Source organism: Protopterus annectens, chromosome 2.part0, assembly GCF_019279795.1.
Source record: "Protopterus annectens isolate FY-2018-M chromosome 2.part0, PAN1.0, whole genome shotgun sequence".
Taxonomy (NCBI): domain Eukaryota; kingdom Metazoa; phylum Chordata; order Ceratodontiformes; family Protopteridae; genus Protopterus; species Protopterus annectens.
Window position 1 is genome coordinate 1,408,890,011 of NC_056728.1, and position 23,832 is coordinate 1,408,913,842.

The following is a 23,832-nucleotide window of genomic DNA, read 5'->3' on the forward strand; positions in this document are numbered from 1 at the left end:
AAGGATAGTCATCACTGCAGCTCATGCAATTCTTCAGGCATGGATAAAGGCCTCGTGCTCTGCATCAATGAAATAGGAAGGAGGATCAGTAGAATCATAGATACCCCCCATTTTTCACCTAAAGTCATTTACTAGACTACAGAATGACCAGAACACACACATATCACGTAAGTGTGTGTGTGTGTGTGTGTGTGTGTGTGTGTGTGTGTGTGTGTGTGTGTGTGTGTGTGTGTGTGTGTGCCTATGAAAGTTAGTGGAACCTAGTACTGAAACAGTTGTACCTGAACATCTACTGCTACAGTGAGTGCACTCTCACAATTATATTCTTTGCATGATTCACTACTGTAGTAGTGCAGTACTCACTGGCAGCTTGACAAAAGGACTGGTGCAGCAGTGCCTGCACCACAGCCACTGAAATGGCCCCTGGTGGTGAAGTAAGAGTTAAGTCAAGAACAGAGGTCTTAATTTACCGGTTACTCTATGTTCCCATCCTTGCCTACAGTCATGAGCTTTTGGTAGTGCTCAGTAAGACAAAATGAATACAAGCTACAGGAACTTGGTTCCACTGCAAAGTTGCTAGGATCACAGTTAGTGACAATGAGGAGCTTTTGCATAAAACGCTGGCTATAGTCTCTGTTGGTACGTTTAAGGATACTCCCTGGTCATCTCTCCCAAGAAGTGAACCAGATTCACTCTCAGAAGGCCCCAAGAACATGGGGACAAACTACATATCTTGGCTTACCTTAGGATCCCAAAGAATAAATTGAAGGCTATTATCTAGAACAGGAGAGTCTGGTCAACACCTTCTCCACTTGCTACAATTTTCTATCCCTGCCAAAACAGGTATTTAAAAAAATATGATAACCAATACCACTGATAACGCTTTCAGCAATTATGTTTACAAGAAATGTCGGCAGGATCCAGGCTTCCTCTTCAAACTATTCTCTATACATATGCTGAGAACTGATACTGTAATTGAAACCAAAGCTTCCAGCCTACATTTAAGAAACAGATGCATCTAGCAAGTAAGGTAAATCTATCCTTTGAAAGAGAGAGACAGGAGGTGACCTTAACAGATATTCCAAACGTTGGGTGAAGGATAGGAAATCTGACAAGTGCCCAGCTGTAAATTTTCAAGGGAACTTGTACCCCTATACTTTCGAGCTGAAGTCACATGTCGCACATATGACCTAGGGAAGGTTAAGCTTAGGTATCCCAGCCAGACGTCAGCAGTGAAAACTCATGGTGTTAGCCCACATGTATAGAATACTTTAACTGTGATTTCAGCCAGAATGTCCTCCTTGATGCTTCTTTCATCTCTCAGAACACAGTAATGAAGGATAGTAATTTTTTCACTGTCATCTTCTGAGGCAATTTGCAATGGTTTAGCAAGCAATGTAATGCTGTATCTTAAGTTTACTTGAAACAGCCCAAACTGACTGGTGTGGAGAGGGGTGAAGTGCGTGATCTGACAGGGGGGGGGGGGGGTGAAAACTACATGCTGCAATTTACCTATATTTTGACCAAATTCTCAGGCATTTTGCATATTACAAAAACTGTTTTACAACAAAATATTTAAACTTAATAAAAAGACCATGGAATGCTCTAAAGTGAAGCATGGAGAACTACCCACAAAGGAAAAAAAAATAACACTGGTCCAAAGTGCAAGGAGATTTGCCTCCACCCTGGAGATTAGTGCTTGCCAACTAAAGACCCAGACGAAAGAAGCAATTTTTTTCTCCTCTTTCAAAGTGAAGAGATTGTACTTTCCTTGCAATGCAACCCTTGGGGTACCAAAACAAAAGTACAGTTGTGTACACTTACCATACATGTAGATGTTAGAGTGTCTTCACTGCTGCAGTCATCACATTTGGGTTTATCCCTGCCAGGGTAGCCCTCGGCCAGCCTGAATAACAGAGACTTAGTATTTCAACGTCAGTTGCTGTCAATTGAAGACTAATGACAGTGGTATAAAGGAAGGCAGCCGATGCCATAACAGTTTTTCTTGCCCTAACCTGTCAGGAGCCCCCAAAATAGGATGCCAGGCTCTGGTGGCATAACCGGCCAGCGGAAAATAAATACCAATATGTCCCTTGTAAGGAAAGGAGAACAAGGTAAAAAGGTAATAAAAAGAAAAAGGGGGCAGGAGGCAGGGAAACCAGGACTGCAACAGTGAATACACTCGAACATCTACATTTATGGTAAGTGTACACAACTGTACTATGCTCCATGTTTCACTGTTGCAGTCATCACATTTGGGTAGATCCCCAAAGCTGAGGAAATGGGTGGAGGCAGTCAAGGAAGCTAGGGGCTGCTAGCATGCCCTGCAAGACTGGAGAGGCAAAACTTGCCCTGGAGTTGGAAGAGAGGCAGGTGGTAATGTTACAGGTGTGAACAGATGTCCAGTTGGCAGACTCCAGCATGTCTCTGGGGGGGGGGGGTCCTCTGAGGAAAGCTCTGGTGGACTGTGTCCTGACCCACATGGGGGGAGGCTTGCCATGCTGTTTGTAGCAGAAATGGATACAGTGTGCTATCCATTTGGAAATGGTTTGCTTGGAGATGGCTTTGCCTTCTGCTCATGAAACAAAGCTAACCAGCAGTTGATCAGATTTTCTGAAGGGTTTAGCCCTGCCCAGATAGCATCTGAGCACATCTACAGAGTGCAGAATCCTTTCCCCCTTGTTTTGGGGGTTAGGAAAAAAAGGTGGGTAAATGGATGGATTGGTTGAGAGCCACACTGGATACCACCTTGGGCATGAAGGATGGATTCGTTTTGAAGGATACCCTGTTTGGATGGATGATGATGAAGGGTTACACTGCCATGAGTGCTTGCAGCTCAGAGACTCTTCTGGTTGAAGTGATGTCCAGGAGGAAGGCAGTCTTCCAGGAGAGAAATTTTAGCTCTGCAGAAGCTGGTTCGAAAGGAGGCAGGGTGAGCTTTTCCAAGACAAAGTTAAGGTCCCAAGCTGGTGTTGGTGCCCTTCTGGAGGGCCTCAAGTTGTTAGCCCCTGTGGGGAACTGTTTGATCAGAGGGTGTGAAAAAAACAGGCTGCTCGGTGAGAAAATGAGCTGAAATAGCACAGGCATGAATTTTCATAGAGGAGAAAGACAGACCACTGTGTAGTACGTCAGCTAAGTAAACCACGATGAGAGGGATGGAGGGCTGTGCCGTATGGGCCCCTTTAGCTTGGATCCAGGTGCGGAACCTTTTCCATTCACATGCACAAGACTTTCTGGTGCTAGGGTATCTGGCCTCTCGAATAACATCTAGAAAGTACAGTTGTGTACACTTACCATAAATGTAGATGTTCGAGTGTATTCACTGTTGCAGTCATTACATTTGGGTAATCTGCTGGCAGGTTGCCCTCAGTTGGCCTGATTAACATCATCTTGGGTCCTGTGTCAGATGCTGGTCCTTCTTCCATGACGTCAGGGGTATAAAACATGCAGCCGACGCCATTACATCAGTTTTTCTTGGGCCAGATGTTAGGTGCCCCCCTAATGGGGAGCAAATACACACAAAAACAAAAGTATACCTTCAACCAAAATCAAATACACCAAAAAGGCTTTTAAGCATAGTAAAGGAAAGTAGAGGTATAGCCAGAAAACCTGGGAGGCTGGAGGGAGGGTAACTAGGACTGCAACAGTGAATACACTCTAACATCTACATTTATGTTAAGTGTACACAACTGTACTATGTTCTTCGTGTTTCAATGTTGCAGTCATTACATTTGGGTAGATTCCCAAAGCTATGGCTGGGAGATGGAGTTTATACAGCATTAGGACCAGCTATAAGGCCCTGCAAGACAGCAGTGGCAAAGCCAGCTCTGGGTTTAGAGAAAACTGGTAAATGATAATGCTTGGTGAAAGTATGTACCGAAATCCAAGTAGCAGCTTCTGGAATATCCCTGGTAGGAACACCTCTGAGAAAGGCTGCAGAAGTAGATGCAGCCCTGATGGAGTGAGATCTGATCCCCTGGGGGACAGGTTTTCCATGGTGCTTATTGCGGAAATTAATGCAATGGCTTATCCATTTAGAAATGGTTTGTTTTGAAATAGCCTTCCCCTCTGCCCCTGCAGCAAATGATACCAGCAATTGTTCAGATTTTCTTTGAGATTTAGTCCTGTCCAAGTAGAATCTAAGTTGTCTGTGCACATCCGAGGAGTGCAGAATCCATTCCCCTTTGTTCTGTGGATTGAAAAAGAAGGTTGGCAAATGAATGGACTGATTAAGAGCCACACTGGAAACCACCTTGGGCATGAAGGATGGATTGGTCCTCAGAGATACCCTGTCCGCATGAAAGATGATGAAAGGCTCCACTGCCATAAGGGCCTGTAATTCAGACATCCTTGTAGCTGAAGTGATTGCTAAAAGGATGGCTGTTTTCCAAGAAAGAAATTTTAAGTCTGCAGTAGCAGCTGGCTCAAAAGGAGGCAGAGCGAGCTTCTCCAAAACAAAGTTAAGGTCCCAGGCAGGGGTAGGAACTCTCCTGGGTGGTCTCAAGTTCTTTGCCCTTCTGAGATACTGCTTGAGCAGGGGATGAGAGAAGAGGGGTGGTTCTGTTACAGTGAGCTAAAATAGCTGAAGCGTGGATTTTAACAGAAGAAAAAGACAGGCCCTTGTGAAGTATCTCAGTTAAGTACTGCAAAATCTGAGGTGAATTGGGTGCTGCTGAGCTTATCCCTAAAGATTGGTTCCAGGCACAGAATCTTTTCCATTTGTCAGCATAAGATTTTCTAGTACTAGGCCTTCTAGCCTCCAAGATGACATCCATCACAGGTTTGCTGAGGGATGATAAGGGTGAATTTAAGTGATTAGCCAGGCTGCTAGGTTTAATGTTGGAAGCTGAGGGTGCAGAATTTGGTTCTCCTGCTAAGACAGCAAGGAAGGGGTCTGAGGCAGGTGCCATGGAGATATCTGTGACACTGCGTAGGAGTGGGTACCAATGTTGGCGTGGCCAGTCTGGAGCAATCAGTCATTCTTGGTTTGTCTTGTTTGACTTTTAACAGAACTTTGGAGAGCAGAGGCAGAGGGGAAAGGCGTAGACTGATGGGGTTTTCCAGCTGAAGGACAGAGCACCCACTTTCAAGGCTTCTTTGTGGGGAGTCCTTGTGCAAAACCTGTCCAACTGGTAGTTCTGGGGGGAGGCAAATAGATCTATGTCTAGGCTCCCCCATTTGCTTGTGAACATGTTGAAAATCCAAGGTTCCAGTTTCCACTTGTGTGGGTCCATGAGATTTCTGCTTAGTTCATCTGCCAGTGTATTCAATTTTCCTGGCAGGAATTGAGCTTGTAGGTGCACTTGGTAGCTCACGGCGGTGTTCCACAATGCCATGGCTAGTCTGCAGAAAGGGTAAGAAGGTGTACCCCCCCCTGCTTGTTTATGTACCACACAACTGTGGTGTTGTCCGTCTTTACCATTAGTTGTCCTGGAAGAATGTAGTTCTTGAAGGCTGTCAGAGCATTCTGTACAGCTAACATTTCTTTTTGTTTGATACATAGGTGCATTTGATTTGGGTTCCACTTGCCCTGAATGCTCTTCCCTGCCAGGTGAGCCCCCCCCCATGCATAGTCTGATGCATCTGTAGTTAGGGTTTGGGCGGCAGGGGGTAGTGTGAATGGCAGTCCCTTGTTTTGGTGGCAGGCGTAGGCAAGGAATGATAGGAATCATTGGTTCCAAGCTGTGACAATGTTGACTCCCATAGACTTTTTAAGTACCATTGTAGTTTCCTCATATGCAGTCCTGCATATGGAATTAGAAGAATGCAGGAAGCCATGAACCCCAAGGCTTGCAGTATTTGTCTTGCATATAGCAGGGTTTTTGTGGCCATTTGTTTGATGCAAGTTACCAAATTAATTTGCTTATCTGGCGTGAGGAAAGCCATCTGGGCAGTTGTATTCAAGCATGCACCCAGGAATGTAATCTGTTGAGAGGGTACCAGTTGTGATTTCTTTTTGTTTATGGTGTACCCCAGACAAGTCAGAACCTTTTTTACAAATGCCAGATGATTTAGAAGTATGCCCTGGTTTTCTGCCTGAATTAGACAATCGTCCAGGTATGGATATATTTGAATATTTCTTTGCCTGCAAAATGAAATAACTGGAGCCAGGCACTTTGTGAATACCCTGGCCGCAGTAAACAAGCCAAAGGGCAGTGCAGAGAACTGATGATGCAAGTAGCCTGCTTTGAAGCGTAGGTATCTTCTGCAAGACTCCCTGATTGGGATGTGCAGGTATGCTTCTTTTAAATCTAGAGTTGCCAACCAGGCATCTTTGCCTAGCATATGAAGTAACTGGTGAAGAGTAAGCATCTTGAATTTTGGAATGTCCAGAAAGGTGATTAGAGTAGACAGGTCCAGAATTGGATGCCATGATTTGTTTTTTCTAAACACCAGAAAAAGCCTGGAATAGAAACCTTGTCCCTTTTCCTCTTCTGGTACTGGCTGAATAGCCCCCATGTTTAAGAGGGAAAGTACTTGTTTGTGAGCCTCTGCCCACTGATTTGGGGACAGGTCTTGCCACCAGTCTGGTGTTGGCAACGTGTGAAAATGAAATCTGTATCCCTGGGACACTATTTAAACCCCAATTGTCCTGGGTTATGAGTTCCCAGTTCTTTGCATAAAGAGCAATTCTTCCCCCCAAAGGGGTGGCTAAAAGGTAAGTGCTTGGTAATTTTAAAAGGAAGTCATTGAGACTGTTTACCATGGGGGGGGGGGTGTCTTGTTATTTCCAGATTTGGAAGTAGAGGCCCCCCCATTGCTTAGTTCTGAGAGTCCCCTGGGGCTGAAACCTGGTGCTTTTGGTGTTTCTGGATTTGGCTTGAGAGGATCTGGAAGGAGCTGGAAAAGACCAATTCTTAGTAGGCCAGTGCCTACTAAATCTTGGGAAGTTGCACTTGTAAGAAATCTAACAGTCTGCATAGATTTAGCTTTATCTTCCATCTTTTTTAGAACTTCTTCAGCCTTAATGCCAAGCAGACAGTCCTGATTTAAAGGAGCATCCAAAAATTTTGCTTTAACATGAACAGGCAAGGATTGCTCCTTAAGCCAAGCATGCCTTCTAAGCACAGACCCAGTAACCGCAGCCCTGCAGGAGGCCAATAAAGAATCAAAACCACATTGCAAAGTATGTTTTCCAACTTGTTCAGCAGAATGCAATAAATCCTGTAAATCTTTATTTTCCACACAGTCAGGAATCAACATCATTTTCTGTTTAAGCAGTCCAATAATGTGCTGTTGATATTTTAACATATGAAATTGGCAGTTTAAAGCCAAGGTTGCAGACGTATAAACCTTTTTACCCCATCTATCCAGCGCCCTGGAGTCTCTATCAGAAGGGGTAGGATTTTTAGCAGTAGAAGCCTTAATGCCCTTGGTCTCCTGAGAAATGGTTTCTGGATTTGCAACAGGATTTTTGAAAAGGAACTTGTGGAACTCAGGAACCCTGTAGTATCTGTCAGGTTTACTAGGAGCTGGAGGCAGGGAATCAGGGGCCATACTGGATTCCGAAAACACATCATCAACAATGTCTAGTACAGGAGGTATAGCCAAGGGCCTATGCTGAAGTAGAAGGAAATCCCTAAGCCTCTTTTTTGAATCAGAAAATTCCTGACTTTCCCAGTGGAAATGCTCCCTTAAGGTATGTAAAGTTTCCCCAAAAGAAAATTCCTCAGGAAGGGAAGCAGAGGGGATGGAATCCTCTGCATCAGAATCCTCATAAGTAGGTATGGACAAATCCAGGTCATTAGAAGAGTCAGAAGAAACAGAAACCTGATCAGAAGATTCATAATCAAGCTCAGCCCTGGGCCTCTTAGAGGGGGGGGGGGGGGTTGACTACCCCTGATTAGAGCAATTAGATCTTCAACCATTTTGATCATTTGTTTTTTAGGCATAGGGGCATGAACATGTGACCTGGACGTCGGTTTTTTAGACATAGATTGAGATTTAGGCCTTAGTAATGAAGGTGGAGTCGATTTAATATGCAAGTCTGTAGGCCTGAATACACCCTCAGAAGCTGGTGCCTGCACAGCGGCTCCGGACCCATCCAAAGTAGAGACATCCGTGGGTTCCATAGGTGAAGCCTCTCGCAGCATACCGGACTCAGAATAGGTCGAGGGCCTGCGAATCAGAAGCAGTGGGTATCAGGGGCTGCAAAAGCGCCTCACTGAGTACCGGAGAACTGGAGACTGGCTTAGGAGAAGCGTCGTTGGCAGTTTTGGACCACAGCAGCCTGTCTCTGTCTTTATCTTTGCATTTTTTTCAGAATCCCGGTAGTCGCATGGCTAACCAATGACATTTCTGGATAATTAAACTGAGAATCGAAATATTTAGAGGCAAAAATGTACCTACGACAAATAGTGCGCTGACTAAATAAAGCACAAAACCGACAGCAAGGTACGTCATGGTCAGGGCCTAGGCAAGGAATGCAGTACGAATGAAAATCTTTGTGAGGTATTTGCTTTCCAAAAGTAATGCAATTACTAACTTTTACTGACATTGGTGAGGAGCAAGAAAAAATTTCCCAAACAGGGTACTTGGCTTTAAGTTGAAGATTTCGGTTCTGAAACTTGAAAACGAAAATTTCAAGAGTCGGCTGACCGGCACTTGCGAACTGCTTCTGCTTCGGGCACCGCATGGCAAGAAAGACTGATGTAATGGCGTCGGATGCATGTTTTATACCCCTGACGGCCTGACGTCATGGAAGAAGGGACAGCAACAGACGCAGGACCCAAGACTTTGTTAATCAGGCCGACTGAGGGCAACCTGCCAGCAGATTACCCCAAATATAATGACTGCAACAGTGAAACACGAAGTTCAGCAGCACACTAGACATTGTCAATAAAATGGACTGCTTCAGCAAAAAATTGTACTAAGATGGAGTAATCTTACAGTACATTGGATTACATAAGGTGACAGATGCAGATAACTAAGCATCATGCATGCAAGGTTGGGGGGGGGGGCTCCCATATCACCCAGGGTGTAATATAACTGACTTTTTTATTGTCAGGCAACACTGGAGGATTCATTGCTCTACTGGGATAAAATGAACCTATCCCAGTAAATAAATCTCACAGATTTCATTCTTACAGAAACAGACTAAACATTTTGAAGATCTCACATCTTGAGGTCATGACACTGCATGGAAAAATTGGAAATTCCGACGACTTCAAATAAAACAGCCCCGAGAAATAATGCCACGTAGTGAAAGGAAGCTCACTCTGTTTGAACCATACAAGCAAGTTCAAATCAAATATTTCATTAACACAAAAACAGAAAATGTTGCTGTCATCTTAACCCTGAAATAAGAACAGCATGCTCAACAAAATTTGAGTTACCAACTGACACAAGTTCTTAAGAGTCTAAATTATCAGCCAAATAAGCTATCAATAAAACTTTCAAAAGCACTGAGACATTTTCAAAAGCAGAAGCCCTTTTTTTGTTTTCCTAAGAGCAGCAATTTAGTTGCATCATGTAAACCTTAACCTGAAACTATAAAACGTCAGTTTAGTTCAAAACAAACCCTCGTAAATTTTGAGCACATTTCTTCCGCCTCTTTAATCATGTTGGCTTTCAGCATGTATTTAGCACATTTGGAGTTGATAAACCTGTCAGCTGTGTCCAGTGCTTGGGCCTCGTCCATCCATCTTGCAGCTTCTTTGATATTTCCAGCATGCTGTGGAGCAGGGAACAATCAGAAAATTATGTTACCCATTTCTCTCAGACACATATTCATAATCATAACATTTTGTCAAATTCCATTACAACAGAAAGCTTTAAAATGGTCCACTTAGGAGAGGTACCCCCCCCCCAAAAAAAAAACAAAAAAAACAGCAAAAGGCATTTGAGAAAGACTCTTAATTAACATGTCAAAACTGTTTCAAAGACAATAACTGACAAGGCAAAGGCTTAAAGCACTCAGTCAGGTAGACAACTCATATTCCTGATTTTACAAAGGAAAAATTATGACACAAAAGGATGGTCACGTTCCCTCCTTACAAACTAAAATGCAGTCTATGAAAGCTTCTTGCACAAGAAAGCAAAAAAGCAAAATTTGACATTAAGGACTGGATACTTTGAAGCCATGTAAGGTAGACAAGGAGGGCTGACTCAGAAGTCAATGGGGAAAAAAGGGGCAACAATTTAAAGTGGTCTTACTACTTCAAGGAGAAAGTACAGCTGTGTAACACTTACCATAAATGTAGATGTTAGAATGTATTCACGGTTGCAGTCATTACACTTGGGGTTATCTGCCTGCAGGTAGCCCTCAGTCGGCCAGAATACCAGAGACTTAGTATTTCTGCATCGGTTGCTGTCGCTCCAGGACTGACGTCAGGTCGTCAGGGGTATAAAAACAGACAGCCGACGCCATTATATCAGTTTTTCTTGCCCCAGATGTCAGGAGCCCCCAAAATAGGAAGCTAAGTTATGGTGGGGAAAACACCACCAGTAAAAAGTAAATACCAATACCCCTGAAAGGGGTGAGTAAAGGACATAGAGAGGAGGGGGAGAGAGAGACACACAAGGGGGCCGGAAGGAGGGAAAAGTACAGTTTTGTACCTACCATAAATGTAGATGTCCGATAGGAATGCATCTGCAGTCCTTACAAATGGGTTGTCCTGTCGTCAGGCAGCCCTTCGGTCGGCCGGATTCCAAAGTCTGGGTCTGGCTTCGGCTGGTGTCGCACTTCACCCGACGTCATAGCTGCAGTTACTCGGGTATAAAGGCATCAGCCGACGCCATTTTCCTCAGTGTTTCTTGCCCCAGATGCCAGGTGCCCTCTAGGAGGACTAAATTTGGATAAATGCCAATGATTCCAAATATTAGAGAGCAAACAAAAGATAAGCATGTATGTACATATATACAAACAAATACACCATAATAGATTCCCCCAGCTAGCTAAAAGAGGGTAAATACCCTAGGAGTACCACAGAGGGAAGGAGGGTGGTAATCCTGACTGCAGATGCATTCCTATCGGACATCTACATTTATGGTAGGTACAAAACTGTACTATGTCCTTCAAGGATGCATCTGCAGTCCTTACAAATGGGTAGAATACCATAGCCAAACTGGGGAGGAGGAAAGGTAGAATTATGGTGTAGTTAAGATCCCTTGCAAAACAGCAGTGGCAAAACCTGCTCGGGATCTAGAGTACAAAGGTAAATTATAATGCTTGGCAAATGTATGCACGGAGCTCCAAGTAGCAGCCTCTAAAATGTCTTTGGTAGCCACTCCTGAGAAAAGCTGTGGTAGTGGCTGTAGCTCTTGTAGAGTGAGGCCTGATGTTTTCTGGAGTTTTCTTTCCATGGTAGGAGTAACAAAATCTAATGCAATTTCCTATCCACTTAGATATTGTCTGTTTTGAAATTGCTTTCCCTTCCTTTCCTGTTGCATATGCTACCAGAAGCTGGTCAGTTTTTCTATTGCTCTTGGTCCTGTCCAGGTAGTAGCGTAATTGTCAGTGTACATCCAAGGTATGCAACAGTCTTTCTCCCCTGTTCTGTGGGTTGGGGAAGAATGTAGGTAGGTGGATAGCCTGATTTAAAGATACTCTGGAGACCACCTTAGGCATAAAAGTAGGATTTGTTCTCATGGACACTATCTTGATGGAAGATCAAAAAGGGCTGTACTGCCATTAATGCCTGTAGCTCAGAAACCCTTCTTGCTGAAGTGATTGCCAGCAGGAAAGCAGTTTTCCATGATAAGTATTGCAATTCTGCTGTTGCTGCTGGTTCGAAAGGAGGCAGTGTCAATTTTTCTAGCACAAAGTTCAAGTCCCATGCAGGTAATGGTGGTTTCCTAGGAGGCTTTACATTTTTAATTCCTCTCAGAAACTGCCTGAGCAGAGGGTGTGAAAAGACTGGAGGATCCAAGTCGTATTCTGCTGAAATAGCTGATGCATGAATCTTAATGGAAGAGTAGGACAGGCCTTTGTGGAATAGCTCTGCCAAGTATTCCAGGATGTTGGCTATGTTTACCAGTGACACATCTTCCCCTTTAGCAGTACTCCAAATGAGATATATTTTCCACTTTGCTGAATAGGTTCTCCTTGTTGAAGGTCTGCGAGCTTCCAAGATAATGTCTTTAACCCTTTGACATAAATTGGGGTTAATTTGTCTTATGCAATGTTCCAGGCAGTCAGCTGCAGAGTTTTCAGGTTTGGATGCAGGGTGTTGTAGTTGTTCTGAGTTAACAGCAAGGGAACTAGGGGTAAGGGCCACATCTGTTCCCGAGACATGCTCCTCAGTAATGGGTACCAATGTTGCCTTGGCCAATCTGGAGCTATCAGAATTATCCTTGGACGGTCCTCTTTGATCTTCAATAGCACCTTGTGCATCAAAGGAAGTGGTGGGAATGCATATGCTGTTAGATTTTTCCAACTGAAGGATAGGGAGTCCACCTTCCATGCCAGTGGATGGTACGTCCTGGTGCAGAATTTCTTTAATTGGTGATTGTGTGGGGATGCAAATAAATCTATTTCTGGGAGACCCCATTTTCTTGTTATGGTTTTGAAGATGTCCGGATGCAGCATCCATTCGTGGGCATCAGTGGTAGTCCTGCTTAGTATGTCTGCTAAAGTGTTTTCTTTTCCTGGTACAAAAATTGCTTGTAACTGAATGTTGTAACTCAGGGCCACATTCCAGAGGTCCAGGGCCATCCGGCATAGAGGGTACGAATGTGTGCCTCCCTGCTTGTTGATGTACCACATAACTGTGGTGTTGTCTGTCCTTATTATCAGCTGGCCTTGATGAAGAAATGGTTTGAAAGCCTGAATTGCCAGTTTTACTGCCAGCATTTCCTTTAGGTTTATATGTAGATGCAGTTGCTCTTGACTCCATAAACCTTGTATGCATTTGTCCATCATGTGGGCCCCCCATCCGAGGTCTGAGGCGTCCGTTGTGATGGTTTGGCTTGGTTGAGTGCTGTGGAAGGGCAGTCCTTCGTTTGTTTGACAGGCCTGAGCCCACCAATGGAATTCTTGCTTCAGGCATGGAATTATTGGAATGTGAGTCTCTAGGCTGTGCTTGTGCTGAGACCATAAATTCTTTAGGTACCACTGTAGCTTTCTCATGTGCAGTCTGGCATGTGGGACCAAAATTATGCAGGATGCCATGAAGCCCAATGCCTGTAGGACTTTCCTTGCTGTTAGATGGTTTTGCTTTGTTAATGCCAAGAAGTAGAGAGGGAGTTGCTCCTGCTTTTCTACTGTTAGGAATGCCATTTGTTTGGATGTGTCCAGCTCCGCACCCAAAAAGGTTATCTTTTGGGATGGTATCAGCCTTGACTTTTTTATACTGACTGTATATCCCAGGGCTTGTAGAAGGTAAATGACTCTTTTCAAGTCTTCTGTTAGCTTGTTTTTGTTGTCCGCTTGTATCAGGCAGTCGTCCAGGTAAGGGTAGATTTGGATTCCCTGAAGCCTGCAATGAGCGATTACTGATGCCAGGCATTTCGTGAACACTCTGGGCGCAGTAGATAAGCCAAAGGGCAATGCTGAGAATTGATAATGCTCTGATCCTGCAAGAAATCTGAGGTATCTTCTGCAATCTGGTCGTATGGGGACGTGCAGGTATGCCTCCTTGAGATCTAGAGTAACCAGCCAAGACTCCTTGCCCAGCATGGGAAGAAGCTGCTGTAGGGTCAGCATTTTGAATTGTGGAACAATGAGGAATGTGTTTAAAGCGGACAGATCGAGGATAGGTCTCCACTTGCTTTCTTTCCTTGGTACTAGGAAGAGTCTGGAGTAAAAGCCCTTTCCTTGCTCCATATATGGCACTTTTTCCACAGCTCTTATTTTTAATAATTGATTTACTTGTTTTAGAGCTTCTGCCTTTTGATTTGGTGGTAGGTTTGGCATTCCTCTCTTTCCTGGTAGTGTATGGAAATGAAACCTGTAACCTTGGTCTATAGTTTGTAAAATCCACTTGTCTCTTGTGATGTAATGCCAGTTCTTTGAAAATAAAGCTAGCTTTCCGCCTAAGGGTGCTTCTAGTTGTTCCCTGGTAGGCGGTGCCAGAGCCAAGTCACTGGGATTGTCCTGTTGCAGTGGTGGTGGCTGCGTCTGTGCCTCGCTGGTTGTTACCCTGCCATTGGCGTCCCCTGTAGGCACCCCTGGATTGGTTTCTGCCTCTTTAACGCCTATTCCTGCCTCTCTGTGCTTTGGAGGAGTCTGGAAATGACCAATTTTTGGAGGGCCAATTCCTGCTAAACCTTGGAGGTTGCACCTGTAAGAAATCTTTCACTGTTTGTACAGATTTTGCTTTCTCTTCCATTTTCTTCAGTACCTGTTGTGCAGGAGAACCAAATAAATTGACCTTGTCCATGGGAGCATCTAATAATTTTGATTTGACATGGTCCGGTAAGGCCTGCTCTTTTAACCATGCATGCCTTCTGATAACTGTGCCAGTCATGGCTGATCTAAAGGAAGCCTCCAGTGCATCATAGCCGCATTTTAAGGAATGGTTACTAACTTGCTGAATGTTATGTACCATTTCCTGAACATACTTCTTATCTAAAGGTTCATCAGATTACAGATTTTTAGTTAACTGGTCTAGCATAAATTCTTGATATTGTATCATATGAAATTGACAGTTCAAGGCCCTAGCTGACAGAGTAGCAGAAGTGTAAACTTTTTTACCCCATCTCTCTAAGGACCTGGATTCCCTTTCAGAGGGGAGGGGATTTTTAGCAGAGGTAGTTGCTACAGCCTTAGGCCCCTGGGAGATAGTCTCAGGATCTGCAAAAGGAGCCTTGTATAAATGGTGATGTGTGTCCGGGACCCTCTAGAACCTATCGGGCTTAGCAGGGGCCGGAGGTAAAGAATCAGGAGCAGTACAAGCATCATTAAATGCATCATCTACAACAGAAAGAACTGGAGGTATAGCTAAAGGCCTATGTTGTGGTAAATGCAAAAAGGTTCTAAGCCTTTTCCTGGAGTCAGAGAAATCTTGGCCCTGCCACTGAAATTGTTCCCTCATAGCATGCAAGATTTCCCCAAAGGAAAATTCCTCAGGTGGAGAGGCAGAAGGGATGGACTCTTCAGCATCAGAGTCTTCGTAAGGGGAATAAGTAGCCTCTGGAGGGTCTGTATTATCTGAATCAGAGGAATCATCTGTGGACACAGGCTCAGGGGGCTCTGCTCTAGGCCTCTTCTCTGGAGGTGGGTGAGAGGCCCTGTCTGGATGAGGTTGGGATCCCCGAATTAAAGAAATGAGATCCTCAGCTAAAGAAAGCATTTGGGAACTGGAGCTGGGCCTGTGAGAGGGGGTCTTAACAGGCACAGATTTTGTAGCTTTAGCTGCTTTAGCCCTGGCAAAGGCCTTAATGGACATGGCTGCAGGAGGCCTAGCAGCTCCATGTGCAGGGGTTGAAATATCCAAGGGAATAGTGTCAGATAATTCCTGAGAAACCGCAACTGCAGGTTGGATTTCAGAAGCCGATTCTACCAGGTTATAAGAGGCCTTGGTAGAAGGCATGTTTTCGGCTGAAGGAAGAACCGCTAGCTCAGTTTCAGCCGAAACCGAGACACTCGTGGTCGGCTTAACCGCGGTTTCGGCCGAAACCGCGGACCGCGAGTGTCGGTCCTTTTCCTTGCGTTTTTTGGATATTTGAGAAGTCGGAGGATCCGACGGCATAATATATATAATAAATAATAAATCAGAGCCGAAAAACTGCTCAGCAAATTCCGACCGACGTCTAAGCGTCCGTCGGTTAAAAGAAGCACAGGCTAGACAAGCTGCTACGTCGTGGTCTGGGCCTAAACAAGGTAAGCAGTAAGAGTGGAAATCATTATGAGGTATTTGTTTCCCACAAGTTAAACAGTTATTCACTTTTTCTGACATCGGCTGAGGCAAGAAAGAGTCCCCAACGGGGTACTTAGCTTTTTAGAAGTCTTCGTAGTAGTAGTATTCGGTAGTAGTAATCTCTGGATCTGACCGACCGGCACTTGCGAACAGCTTCTGCTTCGGGCGCCACGCGGCAAGAAAGATGGAGGAAAATGGCGTCGGCCGATGCCTTTATACCCGAGTAACTGCAGCTATGACGTCGGGTGAAGTGCGACACCAGCCGAAGCCAGACCCAGACTTTGGAATCCGGCCGACCGAAGGGCTGCCTGACGACAGGACAACCCATTTGTAAGGACTGCAGATGCATCCTTGAAGGACATCAAGGACTGCAACAGTGAATAAACTCGAACATCTACATTTATGTTAGGTGGACAACTGTACTATGTTCTTCATCTTTCACTATTGCAGTCATTACACCTGGGTAAATTCCCAAAGCTGAAGAAGAGTGGAGGCAGTCAAGAAGAGTTGGGGCTGGATAGTACGCCTTGTAGGACTGCTGTTGCAAAACCTGCCCTGGATTTGGAAAAGATAGACAGGTGGTAATGCTTGGTGAAGGTGTGTACAGAACTTCAGGTAGCAGCTTCCAGGATGTCCCTGGTAGGGACTCCCCTGAGGAAAGCTGTAGAGGTGGAAGTTGCCCTAGTGGAGTGTTCTGATCCCCTGAGGGGTTGGTTTCCCACGGTGCTTGCAGCAAAAATGGACGCAACGTGCTATCCAATTGGAAATAGTTTGCTTTGAAATGGCCTTGCCCTCTGCCCCTGGTGCAAAGCTGACTAGTAACTGGTCAGATTTCCTGAAGGGCTTGGTCCTATCAAAATAGAATCTGAGCGGTCTTGTGCACATCCAAGGAGTGCAGTATCCTTTCCCCTTTATTTTGAGGATTAGGGAAGAAGGTTGGCAAAGGGATAGATTGGTTGAGAGCCACACTGGACAACACTTTAGGCATAAAGGAAGGGTTAGTCCTGAGGGAAACCCTGTCAGCATGGAAAGTAATGAAGGGTTTCACAGCCATAAGTGCTTGTAGCTCAGACACTCTTCTCACTGAAGTGATGGCCAGAAGCAAGGCCGTTTCCCAAGAGAGGAATTTTAACTCTGCAATCACAGCAGGCTCAGGGGGGGGGGGGGGTTGGGGTAGCGTGAGCTTTTCCAGTACAAAGTTAAGGTCCCAAGCAGGGGTGGGTGTTCTCCTATGTGGCCTTAAGTCGTTTGCCCCTCTCAGGAACTGTTTGATAAGAGGGTGAAAGAAGAGAGGTGGCTCAGTGTTCTAATGAGCCGGAATGGCAGAGGCATGTATCTTAATGGAGGAGAAGGATAGGCCTCTGTGGAGCAGATCTGCCAAGTAATCCAGGATTACAGGCAGGGAGGGCAGAGTTGTGTCCTCTCCTTTAGACTGAATCCAGGAGCAGTACCTTTTCCACTTAGCATAGGATTTCCTTGTACTGGGGCTTCTGGCTTCAAGAATTAAGTCCAGCACCTGCTTGCTTAGGCTGGTTACTGGGAAGAGTTCAAGGAATAAGCCAGGCTGCAAGATTTAGGGTTTGCAGTTGTGGATACAAGATCTGTCCGCCTGCTGAGAGCGCAGGGTTGGGTTCTGGTGTAGGTGCCAGGGTGGCACCAGAGACAGGATGTGCAGGAGTGGGTACCAGTGCTGGGGCAATCAGAATTGTCCTTAGTCTGTCCGGTCTTATCTTGAGCAAAAACTTGAGAGAAGGGGCGGGGGGGGGCATAGATTGAGAGATTTACCCACTGGAAGGATGGGGCATCCACTTTCCAGGTCTTGCTGTGAGGTGTCCTGGTGCAGAATCTGCTGAGCTGGTGACTGCAGGGGAAGGCAAAGAGATCCATCTCTGGGGTCCCCCATTTCTGAATCAGTAGGTTAAAGGTGCTGGGCTCTAGTTGCCACTCATGTGGGTCGAGATTTCTGCTTAAGTAGTCTGCCAGTGAGTTTTATTTGCCTGGCAGGAGTTGAGCTTGCAGATGGACCTGCATGTCCAAGGCCGCGTTCCACATGACCATGGCTAGCCTGCAGAGTGGATAAGAGTGCCCCCCCACCCCACCCCCGCTTGGTGTCATAACTGTGTTGTCTGTTTTTATTAGCAGGTGTCCTGGTGAGACAGTAGGGATCTGAAAGCTGTCAAGAGCGTGCTGCACAGCTAGCATCTCTTTTTGGTTGATGTGCAGATGAATTTGGTTTGGGCTCCAGTGGCGCTGAATGCATTTGGCATCCCAAATGTGCCCTCAGGCCTAGTCTGATTAGTCGGTGGTTAGAGTCTGGGCAGCGCGGGAATGAGTCAAGGGCAGTCCCTTATTGTGGTTGCATGCTGCTGCCCACCAAAGAAACTCTGCCCTTAAACAGGGTAATATAGGAGTGATGGTTTCCAGGTCCTGAGAATGTTGTCACCAAAGACTAAGTACCATTGACGTTTCTCCTCATATGCAGTCTGGCATATGGAATTAGGAGAATGCATGAGGCCATGAACCCTATGGCCTGCAGGATTTTCCTTGCGGATAGATGAGTTCAGGTGGCCATTTGAGTAAAATAGTCTAACAGAAAGGCTCGTTTTTCTGGAGTGAGGAATGTCATCTGGGATGCTGTGTCCAAGCTTGCTCCCAGGAATACAATCTTTTGACTGGGGACTAGTTTTGATTTCTTTTCGTTGATAGTGTACCCCAGGGAGGTTAGGTTTTTTTTTTTTTTTTTTTTTAAACAAATGTCAGGTCCTGCAACAGCATTTCCTGACTGCTGCCTGAATCAGGGAGTCGTCCAAGTACGGGTAACTTTGAATACTTCTCTGTCTGCATTAAGCAATGACTCTGGCCAGGCATTTTGTAAATACTCTGGGAGCAGTGGATAAGCCAAAGGGTAGTGCAGAGAACCGTTAATGCATTGATCCCGCCCTGAAGCGTAGATATTTCATGCATGACTCCCTTACAGGGATGTGCAGATAGGCTTCTTTTAAGTCTAAGATGACTAACCAGGCATCTTTGGCTAGCATAGGTAGAAGCTGCTGCAGGGTGAGCATTTTGAATTTTGGTACCACCAGGAAGATGTTGAGATTTGAAAGATCTAGGATTGGGTGCCAAGTGCCCTCTTTTCTGGGTACCAAGAAAAGTCTGGAATAGAATCCTTGACCTATCTGTTCCACAGGAACAGGTTGAATTGCCCTTATAGACAGCAGGGATTGAACTTAGTTTTGTGCCTCTGCCCACTGGTTTGGAGTAAGGTCTGGGAACCCTTTTGGGGTTGGCATTGACTGGAAGTAAAATCTGTACCCCTGGGATACAACGTTGAGGACCCATCGGTCTTTGGTGATGGAAATCCAGTTTTTTGCATGCAGGGCAAGTTTTCCTCCTAGGGGCACAAGCTGTTGGGTAGAGGTGGGGAGTGGAGTTGAAAAGTCATTGGGAATTCTTTCCGTAAGGGAGTGGTTTAGCACTCCTTGCTTTAGAGGTGGAGGCACTCCACTGCTTAGATCTCTGCATATCCTGAGACTGTAGTCTAGGGGGTCTGTTTCCCCTGGGTCTAGTTTGAGATGGCCTTGAGGGGGCTGGAAAGGACCAATGCTTTGACAGGCAATGCCTACTGAATCTAGGAGGCTGTACTTGCAGGAATTATTTGACTGTCTGCATAGAGTTAGCTTTATCTTCCATCTTTTTAAGAACCTCTTCTGGTTTGGTGCCAAAGAGCTTGTCTCTGTTCAAAGGAGCGTCTAATAACTTTGATTTGACATGATCTGGCAAGGTCTACTCCTTACGCCAAGCATGCTTTCTCAGTACAGAACTAGTGACTACTGCCCTGCAAGACGTTTCTAGGGCATCAAAGCCACACTGCAATGTATGCTTGCTGACTTGGCTTGCAGAATGCATAAGTTCATGCAATTCTTTATTTTCTGCACAGTCTGTAAAGGTAGGTATTTTTTGTTTAATAAGTTCCATAATATGTTGTTGGTATTTCAGCATGCGAAACTAACAATTCAAGGCCCTAATGGCGAGAGTTGCAGAGGTATATACTTTCTTACCCCATCTGTCCAGAGCTCTAGAAGCCCTGTCCGAAGGGGTGGGATTCTTAGCTGTGGTTGCTTTGATACCTTTAGGCCCCTGGGAGATAACCTTTGGATCAGCAGTAGGATTTTTGAAAAGGAATTTGTCAGAGTCAGGTACTCTAATACCTGTCCGGTTTCCTGGGAGCAGGGGATAAAGTATCAGGAGTTAAACTGGATTCCATAAAGACATCATGCAAACATCCAGGACTGAGGGTATTGTAAAAGGCCTATGTTGTGGCAAATCCAGAAATTCTTCGAGTGTCTTTCTGGACTGAGGATAGTCTTGGCATTCCCAGTGGAAATGCTCTCTTAAAGTATGCAAGGTTTCACCAAAAGAAAAATCCTCTGGAGGAGAAGCCGAGGGAATGGATTCCACTGCATCTGAATCCTCATAAGCAGATAAGGGTAAATCTTCCTAATCAGATACCTCAGAGTCGGACTCTTGGTCTGTTGAAGCTGCTGGGGGACAGGTCTTCTCTTAGCAGGGGAAGGCTGACTTCCCCTAATCAGCATAACAAGGTGGTCTGCCATTTTAAGCATTTGATGTTGTGGCAACAGAGCAGGTGCATGCGCTTTAGCTTTTTTTAGACGTAGCATGTGATCTTGGCCTTAGAAATTCGGTAGTTTTAGATAGAACCGAAGACGTGAAAGAAGTCTGTTTGTGTCGAGCATCGGTAGTGCGAAGAACTTCCTCAGAAGCTGGTGTCTGCTCAGCGGCTCTGACCCATCCAAGGTAGAGACATCCGCAGGTTCTGTAGTTGAATAAGAATCTCGCAGCATACCAGACTCTGAACGGGTCTCGGTAGAGGCCTGCGAATCGACTGAAGCGGACATCAGGGGCTGTGAAAGCACCTCACTGAGTACTGGCAGACTGGCGACTAGCTTAACGGAAGCGTCATCGGCAGCTTTGGACCTGTGCAGTCTGTCTCTGTATTTATCCTTACATTTTTTCGAAAGATCGGTAGTCAGATGGCTTACTGAAGCCATTTCGGAATATGGAGATATAGAACAAAAGTATTTTGCAACAAAAATGGCCCAACGACGAATAGTTTGGGTGTTGAACAAGGCACAAAACCAACAGCGAGGTACGTCATGGTCTGGGCCTAAACAGGTGATGCAGTAAAAATGGAAATCTCTCTGTGGTATTTGCTTTCCACAGGCAAGACTATTGTTAACCATTTCTGACATCGGTTAGAGCAAGAAAAAAGGGTCCCCAACAGGGTACTTAGCTTTAGAAGACTTCAGGATAATTCAATTCGGAAACGAAAACTCAGGTAGCAACCGACCAGCACTCGTGCGACCTGCTTCTGCTTCGGGCTCCTCGGCAAGAAAGACTGATGTAATGGCGTTGGCTGCCTGTTTTTATACCCCTGACGACCTGACGTCAGTCCTGGAGTGACAGCAACCGACGCAGAAATACTAAATCGCTGGTATTCGGGCTGACTGAAGGCTACCTTCAGGCAGATAACCCCAAGTGTAATGACTGCAACAGTGATCATGCTCTTAATTTACATGGTATGAAAATGTGGCACTCTTGTGAGCAGTGTCATATGTCTAGACACATGCATACAAAAAGGGGCATTATGCTCTATTACTATTCTGACAAGGGAAGAGCACAGGGAGGTCACGATTTCACTGAATCTAGAAGATACAATCCTGGTGATTAGGCGGGCTATACAAAAAGATTTTCCTATTATGGTATAGTTCGTTGTCTGCGAAAGTGCCCAAGGCAGAGAATTTTCAAGGGAGTGTCACTTGTGTGATACGAGCATGGGTGCACATGTTTGCCAAAGGACACAATGCTGCAGTTCTTGGTATTTCATTCGAGTCTGCGATCCAAACACTTGTTAGTGTTTGTTAGGCCCTCCTCTAGAATCTAGAGGTCACTGGGAAAATCTCGACAGCCCCAGGTTTCAAACATTAGTAAACTTCAGTCACTGGCCTTTATCAGCTCGGACATCAAGTAACATATACCAAAGATACCTGGAGGACAAACTACTTTCTGACGAGAGCATGCCCCCAACACTAACCGACTGGGTTTTGTTTAACCAGTTTGCTATCCAGTGGGTAACTGCAGGGGGGTTTACTTTTAATTCGATTAGCTTATTTAAAATGGCAGAATGTGGAATGGTACCAAAGGCCTTGAACAAGTCCAGGTATACAGTGCGGACTGATCTGTCTCTGTATCTAATGATTCAGTAACTTGTTCTAAAGTCCCCCAAGTTTGAGAGACAGGATCGGCCTTTAACAAACTCAGACTCGCTCGGGTCCAAGATTAAGACTGTTTATGCCCTTAAGTTACATAATGATGCTCTCCACTGACTTACTGATAAAGCTGGTGAGAATTATGGCTCAATTACCTAGATCAGTAGTGGGTCCCCTTTATGGAGTGGGATGTCTACAATTAGTCATACCTTTGGCACAAATCCATGGGGGGGTAGGCAAGCTAATGTGCTGTGAAAAGACTGCAGCAGTAAAGTAGTAAAAGTTAACTTACAAGCAAACAAATTTGGCTGTGTATTCAAAGGATGAGTACCATGGTGTTATCCTGGATTAACTTAAAGCATTTCTAAATACTGGCTATATGGGTACTGACAGCTAAAGACGGCTTTTTGGCTAAATAGCAATTCTCCGTTTGTGCTTGCTTTAGGGGGATTTTATTTTATTTCTACAATCTTTGTTGAACGTTTGAGTTTCCATCTAGCTAATGAGGTGCTACAACTGCTTTTATGGGTTTATGAGTTTCATCCTCTTCCTGTATACTTTATTTACATTGGGGTTCCACCAAATGGGCTTGGTTCTTTAATCTGGCACTGTCAGACAGACCAAAAACTTAATGCAAGCTTGAAGGTGTGCATAGATATAAATTGTGAATAGGGCAGTGGGTGAGGTAGTCTCACTGAAGTGAGGAGGATTAGGAATTTCATCAGATCACTACTTAGCTGAAGTAGATTTGCCATGGAGTAGTCTTGAAACCCACAGCACCAAGCATTACACATACTACACACGCCTATGTCTCACAGCCTAAGGCCCAGCCACAAACCCAACATTCTATTCATAGGAGATTCTATTGTGAGACACACATATGTGCCCTTCACCAGGCTAGACAAGGAAAAACTCACAGTGAGTTGCTTGTCAGGTGCTAGAATCCACCATATCACGCACGCACTCAAGTCTCTTATGTTGGTGTGAATGACATGAGATGTACTTCTCTGGACTTTATGAAGAGAGACATAATAGAGCTTGTTGAATGCATGTCCCAGGCAGGTATGTCCCTAGCCTTAAGCAGCATCCTATCACCAACCAGAATGATGCGCCAATACAAACAGAAAATGACTGACTAATAATTGGCATCGTTTCTGATGTTACTCCAAGGGGATCCAGTGCCTGACAGCCTGGGAGGACATGACTGACAGGCCACAATGTTTTGCCAGAGATGGCCTTCATCAGTCTCCCCTGGGCTTCAGGCTTCTGTCAAAGGCTTTTACCTCCCTCACAGTGCTTTTTTAAGCAAAGTCATGAGCACAAAATTATCAACATGAAAAATTTTTATAAATGAAATTTAAAGGGTATGCTGCTAAATGCTAGCAGTCTTAGCATGAAACTGCACTCATTGCAAGCATTCCTTGCCCTGGAGGATGCTGACATTTGTGCAGTTACTGAAACCTGGTTCAAGGCTACGGAGAGCACCCCAGCCTTACCAGGTTACTCATCCTACCATACTTTCAGACCCCAAATGGAGGGCTAACAAAGCCAAAGGAGGTGCAGTTTCAATATTTACCAGACATACACACCTCTAGACTGGTCAAACAGTATGATGCACAGGAGACACTCCAAGTGCAGTTAACTGCTGCCTTGGTAAGATCAGACCATAAAGTGATCACTTTTGACGTCACCATCTCCCCTGACCCCCCCCCCCAGTCAGGGTCAAACAAAAAAAAACTTTT

The 23,832-nt window shown here is 45.1% G+C and overlaps 1 protein-coding gene across 1 annotated transcript in view; it reads right to left on the reverse strand.

Annotated features, from left to right (window-relative positions):
* The window catches only part of NAA15 (N-alpha-acetyltransferase 15, NatA auxiliary subunit), a 2,782,393-nt gene that overhangs the window by 1,368,205 nt on the left and 1,390,356 nt on the right, over nucleotides 1-23,832 (reverse strand). Inside the window, exon 11 of the mRNA XM_044060403.1 lies at nucleotides 9,521-9,673. Coding sequence (XP_043916338.1) covers nucleotides 9,521-9,673 — 153 coding nt within the window. The remainder of the gene's footprint in view (nucleotides 1-9,520; nucleotides 9,674-23,832) is intronic.